Source organism: Melanotaenia boesemani, chromosome 16, assembly GCF_017639745.1.
Source record: "Melanotaenia boesemani isolate fMelBoe1 chromosome 16, fMelBoe1.pri, whole genome shotgun sequence".
Lineage (NCBI taxonomy): Eukaryota > Metazoa > Chordata > Actinopteri > Atheriniformes > Melanotaeniidae > Melanotaenia > Melanotaenia boesemani.
Window position 1 is genome coordinate 12,476,701 of NC_055697.1, and position 19,556 is coordinate 12,496,256.

General features: G+C 38.6%; 1 protein-coding gene across 3 annotated transcripts in view; it reads left to right on the forward strand.

Annotated features, from left to right (window-relative positions):
* Positions 1 to 13,195, forward strand: part of macrod2 (mono-ADP ribosylhydrolase 2) — a 408,860-nt gene extending 395,665 nt beyond the window's left edge. For 2 of the 3 annotated variants that reach the window (XM_042010046.1, XM_042010047.1), the window contains 4 exons: positions 8,471 to 8,506; positions 8,849 to 8,905; positions 9,125 to 9,202; positions 12,034 to 13,195. In XM_042010046.1, coding sequence (XP_041865980.1) covers positions 8,471 to 8,506; positions 8,849 to 8,905; positions 9,125 to 9,202; positions 12,034 to 12,056 — 194 coding nt within the window. In that variant the 3' untranslated portion in view covers positions 12,057 to 13,195. The remainder of the gene's footprint in view (positions 1 to 8,470; positions 8,507 to 8,848; positions 8,906 to 9,124; positions 9,203 to 12,033) is intronic. The other variant, XM_042010048.1, reaches the window with a different exon arrangement.
* Positions 13,196 to 19,556: the final 6,361 nt, after the last annotated feature.

Genomic DNA, 19,556 nt, shown 5'->3' on the forward strand with positions numbered 1-19,556 from the left:
TTGTTTCCTTTTATCTCTTCAGACCTGCTGTGGTGTTAAAAATCTCTAATAAACTCCACTTTATAATTATTGTCCAAGTTGCCCCATGATTTTTATTGTGACGTAATTGTCTTCATTCCACAGATTTCTGTCCCAAAATATCTTTATGTTGTTTTGTTTCCCTGCCCTGGTGCCCAGGATATGTTGCACATCCAGTATTGGTAGCTATGACTGCTTTATTTAACAGTGCTCAAAGCTCACTGCATGTGAAGCTCTGAGAAGAAAGCCAAGCTGCATCCACAAGTGCCATCTGGTCCACAGCCATGCTCATATAATTCCTCAGCCCTTTACTCTATAAGATCCACAAACAATAAAACAATACTTTTAAAAGGAGGCACATAAATCCCCTTTTTAATAATTGTCTTGAGAATGGGTTCTGTTCTCTTTGTTATGTTATTTGGAAGATATTATTGATTTTTAGGTATTTAACTTCCTTAGAGAAACAGTTTGAGTGGAACAGAACAGCAAGCTGACACAAATGGTTCTTCTTCATCTGCTTTGCCACTGGCAATCCGAAGGTAGATGCTAAACTATCATAGTAACCCTGTTGTTCTTTGCTGTTAAAGCATCAAGAACAAAGAGTGGGATTTTCTAGTAATCCATTGCAAATCAAAGGGGAGATTTTTTTCTTCTGCTACTTCTTGGCATCTTGAATAATTTACCTCCTGAATTCATTGGTTTGTTCTGCTTAGATTTTGTTGTTGCTGAAATGCACTTTGCATTTATGTTTCCTTGTTTGCAGGAGCTAAGAAGGATTTTGAGCTTGTCTTAATTGGTTGTTTTGTGCCCTTTTTGTCTTGGTCTGTTGTGAACGATGGGATACTGGTGATTTAGATCTAATTCAGAAGAGAAATGGACTTCCTGTAGCGATGAGTTGTCAGCACACAATTAACTTTAGGAATAACGCTGTTTTCTGTAACGCTGTTAGGCTCCTTGGGGAGCAGACTGCCACTGACTGAAGACATTGCACCATACTTTTTATTCACATTTTTAAAGTTAAGTTATACTCCAGTCATTGTCATGCTGAGGCCCTGTGTCTGAGTGCCATGAGTGGATACCCACTGTCTTATCATTATCAGTATTAATTTACCTTTTATAGCAGAATTTCCCAATATAGTCCTCTCTCTTAAACTCCATTTGACACCTTAATTGCTTTAGTCATTTTAGGTGACAATTTATCAAACGTGTCTGTTTTCCTGTTGATTTAAAACTGGATAAAATGAGGAACGTTTTGTATATCTCAGTGTATCTTGTGGAGGAATGTGATGCAGATCCAGACAGCTTATAATTTGCAGCATATACTGATTTTGGGGTCAGTTTGATTATTTTTTAATACTACTACTAGTATTAAATAGAAGCACTCAGACAGCGTAGACCTTAGCCAACCCATTGGGTCACTGAGAAAAACCCCAAAAGACCCAACAGCTCACCCAGTAAGCCTTAAATTTCTAATCTTCTGGATCACCAGATCCAGGATATCAACATGATCCAGGTCAAACAATGTTGGTTTATAGGATCTACCATGATGTCATCTTGTTTTGTTTTTTGTTTGTTTGTTTTTTTTTTTTGTCTTTTTTTTTGTTTGTTTGTTTTTTTGCCAATGATTCTTAGCAATATCTGTTGAGTTAGAAGCTTTAATGGTAAAATTATCCCTATCTCCTAATAGTAAAAAAAAAATCCTTTAAAAAAATTCCTGACTCCAAATAGTGATCTGGGGGTTATTCCTTTATTCTGTAAAATTTTATAAAAATTAGTAAAAAACGTTTTGAGTTATGTTGCTAACAGACAGACATACACACATAACCTATTCCTTGGCCGATAAGGGGACGTCTGGGCTTCCTTCTTCAGCTGCTGCCTCTGCAACCTAACCTCTAGGAAGGAAGGAAGGAAGGAAGGAAGGAAGGATGGATGGATGGATGGATGGATGGATGGATGGATGGATGGATTGATGGATTGATGGATTGATTGATTCCCACTTTACCAGTTAAAAGCATATTACTGGAACAAGGTAAACAAGAAAAGATATGTGACCCAAAACAAAAAAAAACCATCAGGAATGTTCCATGTTGTTGCAATGAGAACTTGCCACATTACTATTACAATAAAAGAAAAACACATACAGCTCTGAGGCCACAAAGGAAAAGGGTGTGCAAAAACATCAGAAAGACTTGAAACAAACACGGATGGTGCGGGCTTGCTGTCGCCATGGTGACTAATGAAGTTCCTGGCTAGACTGACTGACAGTGATATTAAGCTTGAATGTTTTTTTTCTTTTGTCTGTTTGTTTGCTTGCTTAAAAACTCTTTTGCAATTCATATATTATTCCAGATGGTACCTCCATCTTCATTTCATAATGTTTTTCTCTTGATGAGAAACACAGAATTCTGGTTGCTGCTGAGACTAAACTAACAATGTGTATGCCGTCCATTATGTTGGTCACCTCTGGCCCAGAAGCGCGCTTCAAAAAGAGAGAACTGCATCTAACAGGCTACAAGGGACACACTTCTCTGTTCTGCTTTGAAGCTCCTCTTTTGATCAGCTCTCTCCTCCTGTCTCTACCCCTGTTTGGTTCACAAAAATGGCAAATGAACCAATTCTGAGCACAGGCAGAATTTGTCAGCCAGCAACAAATGTGCTTTTGAAAAGTCTGGAACATATTTTAGTCACAGTCTCACACACATGCACACATCATATAAAAACACACACAGACAGAAAAGGCGTTGTTTGAGTGATGTGTGATCTCCGCATGGCTTGCCTCGGGATGATTTGATGGTAGAGCTACTTCAGTTAGAAATAAACCAAGGAGAGACACAGATAGCAATGTTCACTGACACTCAGACATGGCAGCTGGGATTTTAGGTTCTTAACCCCTTGATTTCAAATATCAGTGTGTGGTTAACTCATGGGTATTTTCAGATATTGAGCCTTAAGTTCACAGTATGATGCAATTAGTTTGAATGTTGACAAACCAGGAAACGTTGCTGACCACCAGTGTGTTTTGTCTTTTTTATGGTTTCAGATGCTCAAATGTGAGATTGCTGTTTTTTAGAGAAACTGTGAGTGATTAAACTAAAAACCATTCGTTCTTATGATATAGTTCTGTATATTGAGACATGCAATGAAGTTTCTATTATTAAGAGGTGACTTTTTAATTTGTCACTACAAATGGCACTGCTCAGGAAAGAGCAGCCAGTAAAGAAGCAAAACCAGAGAGAGAGTGTGAATTCATTGTGCAATGTAGTAGTCTAATTTTGTACATTTAGATCTCTTCCAGTCCCAAACACCAATACATGACACACATGCATGGGGCTTGTGTTCAGCCAATCAATCAGGCTGCTCTCTCTGTGACCTTTCATTGGTAGACAGCCTTTCTGTCAAGGTTCTTAGTTTCACTGCAGTCTAGACATGCACTTTGATCATATTGACCAGTCCGACCCATGATCTACTGTGGAAAACCTTGAGCTGCCCAAAAGAGGCATACTTTCATAGCTGCAAATCAATGCATAGCTGCAAAGCTGGCAATGTCCAGTTACACACGAACACCCTTGTCTTTCTCTGCAAATATACTGTTTTTACAACTCTCAGCTGCGGTGTGTCCCATTTTAATGTGTCGCAGTGGTTAGCCACATCACCTTGTGTCATATCTGCTGCAAGCTAGTCCCCTGTAAACTAGTCTGTGGCTTGATATAGCTAACCACAAAAGGTATTGAAAACAGCAGCGGGCAGCTGCCTGCAGCGGGTCCTCTAGCAGCGCAAGGGGAGTCTAAAGATTATGTAAAGTATTTCAGTGAGTGATGAGAGAGGAGCAGGCCACCACTGACAGCAGGTTTAGCAGGTATGTGGGTCACACAGGCAGGGGCCTCTTTTGCATTATTCCCTTCCATGTCTATTTTTGTGTTGTCTTCTTCACTCACTTGTTCACTTAATAAGTTACTCGCTCACTTCTTTTCTGTGTATCTCAGTGCTTTGGCTCTTTTTTTAATCTTCTCTGTTTTCTAACAGGCTGTGGTGACTGTTTCACACTACCTTTCATGAAGTAGGGAATAAAAAAAATATTAAAAAAAAAGACTTAAAAGCGAGATTACATGTGATAGACATTGCCAGCGGAGACAACATCTCTGTTTCTCATAGGGTCTCAGAGTCTTATCAAAGTCTTGCCAGTGGTCATTTTCCCTCTATTTTTTGCAGCTTATGTCAGCTATACCCAGTTTCTCTCTTTTCCTTCACACACTGCCTTCTAATCATCTTCCCTTTTCTCTAAGTAGCAGCTTAACCCCAAAGCAGATGGTATCCTGCTCTCTTTTCACTCATTCAGAGTACTTTGTGTTTCTTCATGTTGTTGAGCATGGCTCAAGCCTGTGTAATGAGCTTGGGCCTTTTCAGTCTGTTTGGAGCACCCTGACCCAGCTAGGAAACGCCCCACCGCCGCCGCCACCGCAAGGTTACCCAAACCCGCAGGGGAGCACAATGCTACTTAGTGTCCACAACCCCTCGGCCTTTTCTTAGGAAGAAGAAAGCCAGAATATTAATGAAGACTCTTGGCTTTTCAGGAGTGTAGCAATGGAGAGGGGCGGTCACAGTGTTTACTGAACAGCCTTGTTTTCATCTCCCTGGCCCACAGGTCACAGCTCAGTGCTCTTTAATTGGCTCAGATTGTCAGACAGTGTTCCATGTCAGAGAAAAGAAAACTCTGGCTATCAAATGCTGAACAACCCCCCCACCACCACCACTCTCTTCTCACAAAATCCTTTTTTTCCTACTGTTTTGAGAGCGGTAGCTCATGCAGTTAAGCTATTTCCACAAGCCTGCACTACAAATTTAACATTAACATATGAAAATAGGCTGCTTTCCACATTTACCAGCTCATTAGTTCTTTTGGCTGGGCACTTGTTGAGGTCCACCCACTCTTGTTTTGCTTGAGCGGGGATGTCTTTGATTATCTTTGCAATTGGAATATCTGGCTCAAAGCTATTAGTCCGTGTAAAGTTCAATGAGGGGCTCTTTGATACTTGTTTAACATACATGGCCAATTACAGACCAGTCCCTCACAGACCACCCAGTTTACAGTCAGAAATTAGTCTTGCTCCAAACAAATCAAGCTTTGGCAGGTACTGGTACCGACCCTGACATTTTCCTACCTTATTTTCACAAGATGAAGTGCTATTGAGAAAAAGAAATCCTCAGAAATAAAAGACTATACTCATGGAAAATAGAAATGCTTCGTGCTTATAGGGGAAAGGCTAGTGAATGGGCATTTTACAGGAGATGCTGTTAGAAAAAGAAGGAGACTCGTGATTTTCAGCAGCTTCTGATCTGAGACGGTGATGGGTCATGTTCATTGTTTGAGAGGGAGCAGCTGGATACCTGTGTGATCTCCCACAGATCAAATCTCCAGGACCTGCTCAAACACACTGGACCAGCCTGCCAAACCATTTCACAGTCTGAGGATAAAATTCACTGAAGAAATTCTCCTGGGGAACCAACACTGCACGGCACAAACACCCCCACACCTCCATTGATTTTTTTTTCTTCAGTTTTCCATATCTCATGAAGAGGTCTTGAATAAAAGTCAGTGAAGATATCCTGTGGCTGAGGGACAAAGAGAACCTCCTGTTCTGCCCAAGGCTCTTGTCTGGAACATTAAGCTGAGCCAGGTCCCAAGCTGCTGTGTGGATGACCCATAGGGACTACCTCCTTTGTGGGATGACTGAACTGGAATGTCTGATTTATTAAAGCGGTGCAAAAGCAGAAGTGCTGGTCTGCGAGTGATTGTGACAAATACGTGTTCATGACAATGAGAAATAATGAGGGAGCATAATGATTACAGCTAATCAAATGACTGTTATTTATTCATATAATACTTTAAAATCCTTGCAATCACTGTCCAGTTCAAACTCATTTTCTGCCATGGCTGAATGTTGTGCTGCAGAAAACTAATGCTGACCAACAAAACACTAACTACCTCTTGTCTAATAAACGAATGGAAGGGGGGATAATTTTCTGCTTGTCTGCATACGAGGTGACTTATGCCCAACTCTCTTCCTTCCTCCCCCTTCACTTCTGTGAGGAAATGTTCCCACATGCACATGTTTCATATCCTGTATACTGATGGGTTTTTTTTTTTTTTCTCCAGGATGTTTTTAGTTTTGTTTTTCTGCGAGATTAAAATGAAACACGAAATGTTCACTATACTAAAAGCTTTGCAAATGCATAAATGGTTTTTTTCTTAACCTGTGATCTCTCTTAGCTATAAAATGAGTCTGTTATACCACAACTTGATGCAGTCGGGACATAGAGGTTGCAGTTAATGTGAAATCTGATCAAAAATCTTTTTGAAAGTGTCATTACTCATCAACTTTGATGGGTTTGCCTCCATGGAGCAACAAAAACCTGTTCACAGCTTTCAAAATTGTATCTTTTTTCCTATATCTATACCGCATATAAATATTTATGGCTAGGTTCCCAGCTTTAAGAAACATAGATGTAACATCTTCACAGTTTCCTGCTGAGGAACTCAAATCAGTCTGCTGTTTTTCTCCTCTTTTTCCTCCTTCTGCATATTGTGCCTCCTCTTCACTAGAACCTTGACAGAAAGCTCAGCTTTTTTTTCCTTTCTTTTTCCCATCTTGTTTCTGTGTTTACCACAGCTCTCAGATCCTTTTCTAAATGATAGCCCCTCCACTCTCAGCACACAGGAGTCATATTAGATAGTAAGTCAAAACAATGGTGCAGTTCCCCCTGAGCTTCAAGCAGGCAGAGGAAAGCTGGGGCCACAATCAACAGAAATGCTGAACTTTTTCTGCTTTATTTTGATGAGTGCTGGATATTAGGATGATTCTCTTAGCACTGAGACTGTATTGTTATTACCTGGGAGGCAGGAAGTAAGAAGTTTCTGGAATGAGGCCAGTGCTTCAGCGAGCTCCTTCTGCAGCCCAAATGTTATGCTAGCCACATGATGAACATCTTGTAACAACATTAAGCACATTGGGACAGTTAGGTTTGATGTACATGAAGTGATTATGTGGAAAATGAAAAGGAGTAGCAAAGCAGTAGTGTATCATTTCACCTGTATGCATAATTCTCCACAATAATGATGCCATATGGCTGCCTCTTATGTGCATTTTGTGTGCATCTTCCTGTCATTGTGTTATATACCAGCAGCCTCTTTAATTTATTCTTAATAAAGCCAGACATAAATATATGTTTGGAATATTATGTCTAGTAATGTCTAGTTATTTTTTAAATTCATATAATTTTTTTAGGGAAAACCAACAGCAACCACACTTGTGGATTACTTCTTAATCTGCAGCGAACCTATGCACTTTTTTTCCTCAATCTTTATTTAACCAGGCAGGTCATTAAGAACAAAGTTGTAGTGATGATGACAGCTGTACAGTGAGACAACAATGAAAGTAAGATCCAAGCCGTAAATAATCACAAAGTCCAAAAATTATTTTTAACAACCATGGTGATGAAATTTTACTCTGTGGACAGCCCCATGCCGCAGATCAAAAGGTAAACAAATGAAGGGCGAGACAGTTGTTTCATACTTCCTGCTCCTCAGCAGTCCTCCAATCCCAGTGGCATCTACAAGAGGAGAAATTCATTCCAAAGTGTTGCAACAGATTAAATACTAAGGAAGCAGGGAATGTATTTTCACCAAAGCCACCAGTCTCCTGATCAAATTGACACAGACAAAAAATATATGGTTCCCCACAATTTTTCTGTGTGCTTTGAAGAGGCTCAGCAGCCTGGCATGTGCATCCAAACCTGCAAATTACAACCAGGTACCTGTTTTTCTCCAAGTGATTAAATGACCTTGACTACAAATTTGTAGCTATAAACATACAAAACAGTGACATCCTTTTTGGATTCCACACATTTTTCTATCTTGCCTAAGCAGTTGTATTTGTTTATATTATCACAAGACCGCCTGGAGAGAGCGGTTATTTTTATGGCGTGCTTTGTTTGGATGATTGTTGTTGCAAAGGAGGAAGTGTGGAGGTTTGCTTAGGGAGTGACGATGAAGGAGTTGTGTGACTACAGAGGTAACGAGAAGGATAGAGAGGGAGAAGGATGTTTGTAGAGGAGGGAGAGGAGGGTCTCAGGCTGCCTTACAGGGATGGCACTCTTTAATTAATTTTGCATGAGTCTTTCTCCCATCTTGCATTTGTTTTGTTCTTTTTCTGAAGTTTAACTCTTTAGGAAGGCAGTGAAATTCCTGGCATGAGAGATAAAGCATCAAGACAAAAGTATGAAACTGCTCTGAAATTCTTCGACTGCTTTGAAAATGATCTATATTTCCGAGCAAAGCCAAAAAAATTCATAACTTTTTTTCACTTTGAACAACAAGCAGTATAAAATTGGATAATGAATGAATTGATTTTCAAGATTGTTGACATTCTATATCGATATATGTTCTGTGTTACAGATTTATCTGAGATCAACAATGACACCAGCAATGGAGGTGAGTAGAAGTTTTCTTTATGAAGAGCTGTTACATCGCTTCCCATTAGATATATATATATATATATATATATATATATATATATATATATATATATATAATGTGCTTAAACGTCAGTGGTAGCAAACATCAAGCTAATGTTATGACAAAAAGACCATGAACGGTTGGAAAAATACTGCAGTTAGATACTGAGATGTTCACATAGAGCTCAGTCCCAACCTAACTACACATGCTTGATTCACAAGCTGCACATTTTCTGTGCAAAATGATAAGCTAGATGGTGGACAACATATTTCTGTATCGTCATTGCATGTAATTCGCCCCCTATCTTTTCTTCTGTAGAGGAGATAAAAGATGATGTTGAGGGCTCCCAAGAAACTGACACCGTTCCACCCAAAGGTAGGTGCATGGAGGAAGCACTCAATTTCTCTCTAAACCTCATATTTATCTTATACACATCTCTGTTTTTTAAGTGGATTGTTATTAGTGGTCACGGCTGCTGAATTAAAATGATTTTTTTTCAGAGAATCTTCAGCTCTGTGCAGCCTAGTGTCACACAGTTTCGCCCTCCTTGTCTCCGTTTTCCCTCCATCTGTCTCCATCTCCTTGTCTCTGTAGGAGCAGGCGGCAGGCAGGCAGTTTGTACCTGCTCCTCCAGGGCCAAAAGCATTTGTAAATCTACTCTTCCCATTGCAGGTCTGCTACCATAACCCTGATATTTTGGTATATAAGTGTCAGCACGTCTTTGGAGATTGAGTGTGATGAATTACCTGCAAACTCAACCATCAGACGTTTAATAAATCAACTGTGCAATTCACATTATTTTAACATGCAGCCCCCACAGATTGTAGGGGTAATAATCATGCCAATAAATCATATTTGATAAGGATACTGCACTGTTGTTATTCTTGGGTCTCTATTGAGGTTTAGGATAATAAGACGGCATGTAATTTGAATGTTGACGACATCTACTGAGAGTGCTTTGAATGTCTATGACTGCAATTGTTCTGTACGGCTGTTGAGCCAAAAAAGCAAGATTTTGATTTGAGCATTGTAAAATGTCCAGGTGGAAAAAAATCATTAGGCAACTTTTATGAACAGATTTTCAGGGTTGAATAAATAGGACAGACTAGCAGCATATGAAATAAGTTGGCAGTGAGACGTGGCTTGGTGTAGAAAGGAGTAGGTTTATACAATGCCAGACAGAGCGCCAGAGAAGAAAAAGCTTGCTGTCAAACAGCCGTGAGGATCAGGATGGGATGGTGTATTTGGGAGGTGGTCAGAACATAGTGTGCTTTTAAATAAGCTAGAGTACAACGTTAGAAAATCACAATGGAATGATCCTTTTTTCAGAACACAGTTCTTTGGTGATGGGTTATTTTATCTATACAAAGGATTCTTTGCTTCTTTTTTCCAGAGTAAAGTAAAACAAAGGAATCAGTGTCTATCTGTTTACCATCTCTCTGTCTTAAAAAAACAAACAAAAGCACCATTTTATTTATTCCATACAATACACATCATTGCTCTTGATTTGTATTTACAGAGTGGTTCTATAACTATCATTTGATGAGTATTCCTCATAAGTGATTAAAAAAAAGATGGCATCTCAGTTGTCAGTTTTATTCAACATCTCATTTGTTTTCAAAAGTTCACAAGTTTCAGTTTTTGTTTGACTTTTCAGGAGCTAAATAAAAAGTCAACACTCAGTAAAGATGCTTATGGTGGAGAAATTCATAGTGAAATACATGCACAAATAGTGTTAAACCCATGCAGATGTGCACCACATGCTTATTTCAATTACTGTCTCTCCCTCACTGCTGCTGCTGGTTAGGATCTGGTAAAATCGAGCTAAAAATTAGAGATGTCTGAACTGCCAACACTGCAAGAGGCTTTTCTTTCTTTTTGTATCAAGAAAATCGTTGTGATCCAGAGTCTCATTCTAGACAGACACCTGCTTAAAACAACTATAGAGTTGCGATTTGTGTAAATAAATAAACTTATAAAAAAGTTGTTGAAACAACTATTTAGCAGCTGGATATGTCAGTTGGCAGGGCATCCGTCTCTCTTGCGGGAGACCAGAGTTCAATTCCCCAAGGGGACGAATATTAACACCTTCCAGTTTGTTCCTTAAGCAAGACCCTTAACACTACTGTCTAACCACTGTAAGTCGCTTTGGATAAAAGTGCCTGCTAAATGAATGTAATATTTAAAAAAAAATCTCTTAAAATGTGAAACTCGCTTTTAACAAATGTAAGAATTTGGTCTCATGCTTGTGAGTAATGACAGTTGATTGTGTGAACTACAAAGATGGGGTTCTACATGAAAAATACATTCAAACTGTGTTTGAATAAAAGAGCAAGTTAGTTTCTATCATTCTATCCATCTTTTTTTTTTCTTCTTTTTTTTTGCTTTTTGTGTCATTTTGCACCTTAACTTTTACTCCAATCCCTTACCATGCATGTGATTTAACACAATATGATAATAGGTGGGACACATTTATAAGTCTCCATATTTTGAAACAGCATATGTGAAATTATTTAATTGTCTGTTCATGAATAGCAGTGATTAATACATGTGAACAACTGATAATGGAGATCAGCTTTAGGAATTTGGATTGGAATAGGGATGCACCGATATCAGTTTTGGGTTTCTGTCTGATTACTATGTGCATGTGCTCGTACTCGGTATTTATAAAAGTGTTTTCAATAATGCAAAACCCGATGCCAATGTGAAAAAACTGGAACTGTCAAAATTAACTCATTAATGCCAAGAAATTAATCTGTGGGATTAATATCTTAATATTTTAAATGCATTAACACATAAAGAACAAAGCTATTACTCATGCCATATTACAAATACAAATTTGGTATTATCTTAGTGAGAGAAGCTGATTTAAACCACCTTATCGTCCATATTTATGAAGTTTCTGATAGGTTTCAAGCATTATATTTAGAATTTTTAGCACTGGGTGTCCAGAAACAATGCTCTTACTAGTGCTATTTTAAAAATCAGAATTTGGCATTATCTTGGTGAGAGAAGGTGATTTTTTGCATGTAGGTGCCTTGTCACAGCTATGAACATAATCCACCAAAACCCCCTTTATCCTCTTTATTTTATGATGATTCTGACCATCGGCCATCATCTTAAATGTAGGTGATGGCCTCAGAAAAACCACTTTGATATGTCACACGATCAACCACTCTGTCGCTGCATCAGGCATTCTGGTCCACACTCCTTACCAGTAAACTGTAATGGGATTTATTATTAGTACTTGTATCAGAAATCGGTATCAGCAAATACTCAAAAGTAAATACTTTTGCGTAGTTTAAAAAAATGTGGGATGGGTGCATCAATTCAGACTAAAATTTTAAAGAGTCTTAGTTTACCATCACCGAAAAACCTGAAAAAAGACACAATCATCTCATTTTCATGGGTGCTATGACAAAAAAGCATCAAACTAATAAAACCAGTAACAAGACCCAGTATTCAGTTCTTACTCTTACATCCCACATTTGTCTTCTATTCAGACCCTGCCGAGAAGAAAGAATGACTAACCAAGAGGAAACACTTCAACCTCATCTGACAGCCAGCAAACTGTGCGAAGGCCAACCACACCGTGTCAGAATGGCCCATGTCAGTGTGGGCTCTGACACTGGCCCAGGACAACCAGTTACTCACATCATGCTCACATCTCCAACTTTACTTAGCCCCACTTTGTTAGGAAACCATTCATTCCTGAAGTATGTATGTACTGTATGTATATGTATGTACAAAACCTTACTATAGGACTTGAACATATCAGCCAGAAAAGATGAGCCATACCTCACTGTGTGTTAGTCATTCATCATTTTGCCAGCAGGGTGCAATGAAACAAACCAGGTTCAAGTCTCTTTATTTGAAAAAAAAACCCACTGTGAGAGCATGATCAAGCTGTCAGAGGACAACAGCCACAGCTTCTACATTTTGGAACTCCAGACTGGATGACGTTTAACATCGACCATCCTTCAGTCATTAAAGCTCAAACACCACTACAGTCATAGCAGCATTAAACAGTTCAGTATACTGCATTTTTAAAGCTTTTTGGAGAACCACTCATTAACACCTTCCCTGTGTCCTCGCACACTGCTGCAATGCCAAGTCAAAGCAGCCAATAGCTGTAAGGCAGTGTGTCACAGATCACACCTAAACAAGGATGCGAGTGTCTCTTGATAAATCGATCAGTTCTTTTCTTTCTATTTTCAGTGCATGCCAGAAAATTGCTTTGAGTTTCACCAACATAAACAAGAACTGCAGTATTCTTCGCTTTTGCTTGTTTCCCTTTCCAGATTGTCTATAATTTTATGGAAGGAATCTGCCTTATTTCATATCAAAAAAACAAATTCACAATCACAGACCTGAGGAGGCTGTCGTAGTATGAACTCTTGGTTGTGTGTTGCTTGCAGATGATTTGTATTTTTAGGTACATCATGTTATGGCTAATATCTGTTGTTAATCATTTCTTGGGTTTTCCTTGGTTGATTTTAAAAATTGTTTTGGGTTCTTTTTAACTGTTGGTTTGATTCATTGATTATTTTGAGTGGTGCCATACTAAAGATCAGATGAAGTACAGGTCTATGAAATGATGCCTTCATACTTTGATGTTTGCTTTGCTAAACTATACTGAAACATCTAATAAAGTTTAAACTCAAAGACACGTGTCAGCTTATAATTTACCTTGTTCCGTATCTTGTTTTTACATCCATCATGGAATTATTCTAATAGCAGCCAGTGAAGTAGCTTTTCCCCCACAGACATGTGTGAAATCAAACAACTGTAACAGAGAAATCTGTCGTGTCTCTGGGTAGACAGAAACAATTAGTCTGTCCTGTGATCTCCAGCATGTTCGCTCTCTGCCCCTCAGGCTTTCTCCAATATCAAATGAGACTAAGTATCTGGCAGACCCTAACCCCAAGAGCCCTTCTTCCCTTTGAGATACTCACTAATGGCTAGAGACCTCACAAGATGTTTGTTATCAGAGATTCAGAAACCCATCAGAGCCAAATCCCTCCCTTTAAATCACCTCTCATATCTGCAACCAAAGTGTTACCATAGTGACTTTTCTAATCTTTGGAAAATACATTCCTATTTCCAAAAGTCCTCCAGTAAACACCTGATTACCCTATACCTGACAGAAACTAATTTTATTAACTTGCATGCCACATGAAAGGGAGAATGAAAATTAAACAAAATATAAAATTTGGACGAGATCGCCGAAGTACCGAGCAGGGCAACGCGAGGCTGCTGCTATTGTGAGCCAGAGGGGAGAAAACTTCATCAAAGTGAGGTGAGCTGACACCTAAACTACACTTTAAAGTCAAAGCCAACCTGTCAGCCAAAGCTCATCATTCGTCAAAGTTTTCAGCCAGTTTGGTTTATTATTTCTGCTGTTCTGATTTCAGTATTAACACCTTTTCTTTATCAAAACCTTCAGGTTTTTTTGGTACATCATGTCAACATGCTAGTGGCAGCTAAAGTAGACTTGAGCAGTGACAAGTAGCAGGTTGGACTATTCCTTTTTATAGAAAAAGCTACACAGAAAAGCCAACAATAATTGTTCAGATCCTTGCATCTTTCCAACTTTTGAAGACTTCTGCTATATATACACCACCTTTGCCTTCATTAGACAGCTGACAGTGTTCTTCAGTGCCTGTGGATAAATTGTGGTCCTATGAGTCATTGTGTTGTGGCTAGATCAACACTGACCAGCTCATGCCAACACTTAAAAATAAAGAAATAAATAAAGTTCTGTCACAATGTTTTTGTCCTGCTGAGTTTGTTGTTTCAGTAAATTCTTGCCAGTTTTGGATAAAATAATTGTAAAACAAGCATCAACAGCAGGTTAATCACCTGTTGGCGTGAAAAGCCATTTTAAAAAACAAGTTTTACTTCGCTGTAGCAGCTACCATGTTTGTGTTCCATTAACTTGTCACATGCCAAGCAGATGTCTGAAGTGATTGTCCCCGGAATGGTAACTGTGTTAAATTTTAATGACCTCATTTAAATGTTGCCTGTCAGAGCGCTGCGGTCCCTGAACTTGAGCAGTAGGTGGTGTCTGGGGAAACGGCTTCATCGCACAGGCTTGCTGCTTCGCACCGGCTCTCTGGCATACAAAAGGCTTCAATGATGAAATAACAAACCGCCTCCTGAACAAAAACAGCCCGGCGTCCTAGTTTACATCAGACATTGTTGGATTTTCTGGCTTACATCGGAGTTATGAGGCTGAAATTATTGACTCACATCCTTAACAGAAGCACAAAAACCATCACATCACTAGCACTGTATCTGTCCTCACATTAAAGTGAGCCATAAATACTTGTTAGGGTATTTGTATATGTGCCAAGTGGTGTTGATTGACATGTGAGATATGTTTTTGTCAGTATCTGACAAGTCTTGTCTGGCATCTGTGGGCTGATGTGATGTGCTCCATTTATTTAATTTTCCAAATGAAAGCTTAGTGAAGCTCTTCTTATATAAACATGCGAAACCTTGTTCTCCTGCCTTTTTCCCCCCGCTACTCTCCCCACAAACTATCTTCCACCCTTCTGCCACGCTGGCTGTTAACACAGCACAAACAAATTGGAGAGAAATAATTCCAACTAAAGCTTTAAATCCCAACGCTAGATAAGCTGTTTTTTATCTGAAGAACAGTGTTTGTCCTTCATGAAAATTCATCACCCCCACTAGAGGCAAAGGCACCACTATAGGTGAACTAAGCTGAGATAAACACTCTAATTGGGATGAAAATTGACGCCATTCATTATGGATGCCTGTCTTCAAAGACAACAAGGGCCACTGAAATGTTGAAAGGAAATTGACTTGCAGCTTTACTAGTGTGCTTTGAACAAGTGAGAATACGCAGATTAAACTCCACCAGCACAAGACAGTTATGCAGATTACATTTGCTGTCTGACTAAGAAAGCATGTTTGTCTCATGCTGATGGCCCCTCCCAACAAGAGAATACAGAGGGAAGATTAATAAACAAATTCCATCTTTTGCTCTGCCTTGTAGCTCTAATTATAAACTTGATAATGCTCATTCAGGTAGCATCGCAAATTCTCACCACCATTGTAGTTAAAGCTGATGTGTTCCAGTCATTTTTTTCCAGCTTTGCAATGAGCAGAGCAGTTCTCTGATGGCTTGTTTCATCAATCTGCTCAAAATAACGGCATAGTGATAATTCGCAAGAGTGCCATTCACACCTGAATTCATTTCGCTGCCGTTTTCAAAACAAAGCATTGTTTGCTTCTGTGCAGAACATGAAATTTCACTGGGTTGTGAAACTAATGTGCATATTGGAGCTGGGCTGCGTTAAACTCATTTTGCAGCTCTTGGCTTAAACTGCTGGTAAAAAAAAAAGGAAAAAAAAGCCGCCTGGACCTGTACATTTGACTAGAGACCCATCAGCTATATCTGCTAATAAACCTTAGTTAATCTGGCACCATTAGCTGTGAATTGTCCTCATTATCCAATAGGTCAAAGCTTTTATGTTGGGGAAACAACCTTCCATTTGGATTTCATCTAAATAAATGCATACAATTTGTGTGCAATATGTCCTTTTTGGGAACAATAAATTGAAACGATTTAAATGATAGCATTTCTCTTTAGAGCACTAATAAACTGAGTGCAGTTGGGAGAGGGATGCAGAAGGCTGCTTTGCCTTGTTAACAAATTTACTTCAGAAGTCATTAAAATGTTTCTATGTTGTCGTTTTCACTGGGAGAAAAACACCCAGGAAGCTTAATGGAAGAAAATGAACGGTTCAAAAATGCTCAGTAATTAAATTGGACATTAATAAATGCATTAGTCTTATTTAGTTGTAACTTTGTGAGTAATTTGGTTAAGCTGATGTTCTGTCTCATTAAAGCAAAATGTCACCTGGATCTTATATTTCCTGAGATTCAGGAAATAAGTGAGCAATGTGTTACAGATGAACAACTTGCAGGCTGAAAGGAGAGCAGGTTGCAGTGCATTTAATTACAAATACTGCTGCAGGGTTAAAAGCTAGGAGGGAAACGAGTGGAAAAGCTGGGGTCAGTTATTTTTTGCTGCTAAATTAGATGTTATTAGGTATGTCTCAATAAAATAAAATGAGAATATGTCTTTATACTATTGTTTCCCCAAAATAAGTTGGGATATTGTGTGAAATATATTCAGACATTTGATTGTTGTAAGAGATTTTATATAAGCACTGATGATTCCTACATACAAGTTACACATGTCCAGTGTATATAGGACCTATATCATCACTGATGTTGCTTGAATGATGAGTTGGTTACAAACAAGGTGGTTTATTTCCTCGTTAACCTATGGTCCATGATTTCCAAAAATGTTAATTTATCAGCTCACATGACAGGGTTTGTATCTTGTGTATACAGTATTTTCCTTTGTTTTTCTTTGCATGGTACATTTTTTACACACACTGGCTGATTCAGGGACAAACTTCTCCCTGCCTCTCTGGGGTGCTTCTTTTATGTTAGTTCTTTGTTTGGTGCATTTTAAACAGTCAGTGTTACATTTACCAGGATAGATTTTCACATGCTTCAGCAATAGAAAACAGTAATTTAATAAAAATAAACCACTGTAAATTGTTAAACTTAACTCCATTCAAGAGATATGATAACCAGGGGGGTGATGCTGCCTAGAGAGAATTCCACTGACAGATAATATATATAGTACAGACCCCTGGCTTTTTTTTTTTTTTTTTTTTTTTTTGGTTAATTGTTTTGTTTGATTTTGACTCTACATGATTTCACCATGTGGATTCTTTTTTCTTTTTAATTGTATAAACATATACTTGTGTATTGTTTCAAATGCAGCCCTAACATCTGCTAAATGATGATCAATTCTGTGTTACATTTGAAAGTGTGTAAAGAATCCTTTTCCTCTGGTATTTGTAGTGGATATTTCTGGCTCACTGGCCCACAGTTTTTTTTTATACTACTGAAGAAGATGCCAGCAGTTTAAGTAAGTTATCACTTGAGAAAAGCTCATTAATTATTAAAAGAAGAAAAGGATCTTTAATGCCTCCCTTTGCGTTTCTTCTCCAAACATGCTGAGAATGCGAACAGTTTCATACTATTGGCCTTGATCGTAGCTGACTTTGAGCCAAAACACATGGCAACACATTAGCTTGCTAAAATGTGCATTTCAACTAAATTTGTTCTCCCCGGCAGAAAATTCACACCGTGATATGTGCTCACTCATGTCTGTGAAAGGCAGTACCATCAACAATCAGCACAACAATTTCACCTGAGCTCACTGAACAGCAGTCAAATATATGGCCATCTTTGTAATCAGGATTTCACACCTTGCTTTCTAGCTGATCTGAACATGGAAGGTTATTCCAGGTGACTGAAATATGGCACAAAACAGTCCACTGCTGGCATATCTCAGCATTTGTACCGAAAAATCTGATGACAAATGTGAGAAAAATACACATTTCTGTTTTCTCAGGACACTACACTGCTGTTTACTCAGACATCTTATCACTTAAAGCTGAGGAGTTTTCCTTTGAACCATGAATAAAAATGTGCTCTGAACCTTTTATCTGAAAGCAAAAACCAGTATTGGTACTGACGCTGCAGTAATGCCTTATTATAAACAAAATCTCTGGTTATAAGTCTCAGACCTGGAATCTGGATTTTTCACACACGGTCTCATCAAAGCAAGTAGAAAAAGTTTGTTTAAAACACTAACATTGGCATCCACAGGCTGTATTTGTGTTTAATATAACATGTTTTGTTGCAGAGAGGCAAACTCGCTGCCCTAATCAGCAAAATGAGTGACTGTCTTGAGAGCCATTCCAAATTGAATCCTGGCAGCAGCCTCTGCCTGTGTGATTAACCTAACAACTCCAGGCAACTTCTTGGCCTCCATCGCTAATCATGGTGTCCAAAAAAACTTAGCACAAATCTTCAAATTCAACAGATCCTGTGTGTCATATAGAATCTGCTGCTATGTCTGTTGTTGTTTGTTAAAGATGCAATGAGGAATTACATTTTCCTTTTTTTCCCCTGGTAAATTTAAGAAACCTTCTTGAGAAAACGGATGAGCTTGATTGCTTTTGCATTTCGGCATCTTGCCTGTCAGCTCTGACTGAGCCTCTGGGGTGCTTCTGAGAATTGTTGCCATAGAAACAGGCTGTAGTAGGGCCTGTATCTGTCTGTGTCAGTATCAGGTGAATGGAATTAAGTCAAAGAAGAGAGAAAAGTTGAATGGGTCTTTAAGATTGGACAGTTTATCTCAAAATGTACAAAAAGTTTGAGCTGTGATGGATTTTAAGACACAAGATTAAAAAAAAGAAAAAAAAACAAAAACAAAGCTGTGATGATGTACTTAAAATGCTTTACACATTATAAATAAGCTACAATTTATTCATGACTACAAGCTGGTGCTGATTCAGTTTTAATTTGCTGTATATATCTGGCCATTAGCTGGTTAAGATGAGTCTACTACCAGCACATAACCTTTCTGTAAAACTGCTGCCATAACATTCATTTTCAGGGAAGCGAACAATGAGAAACAGCCAGATACATACATGTTGTGACCCATACTCAAGTGCGTACTGTATGTGTATTTATTGATTCACAGATAAGGTTGGATACTGCTGTTCCTTCCCACCAGGATTCATTATTTTCAGTTCCGAGCTCCCGCTGGTTATGTTAATGTGTCTTGAATTTCCATAACAAAATAGGCATCAAGGTAGGCAGAAAAATCACTTCAGCACAGCATGCAATTTAAATGTGCCATTTTGCAACCAATCATTCAGCACTGAAGTCTGGATGGCTACAGACAGACGCACTAGTCATCTCTAAAAGCTAGTGCAGGGTAGGTGGTGGGTAAAGGCCAACAAAGTATGGAGATTTTTTTAGCATCTTCTTCCTTTTTAACTATCATCAGTCCTCTGTGTTTTGCTCTTTTTGTCTTTCAATCTCATTAGGCGGAATAATTTCTGCTTTATACAACAGTAATGGAAGAACAATTCACAGTGCCAAACTTTGGTGTTGATTT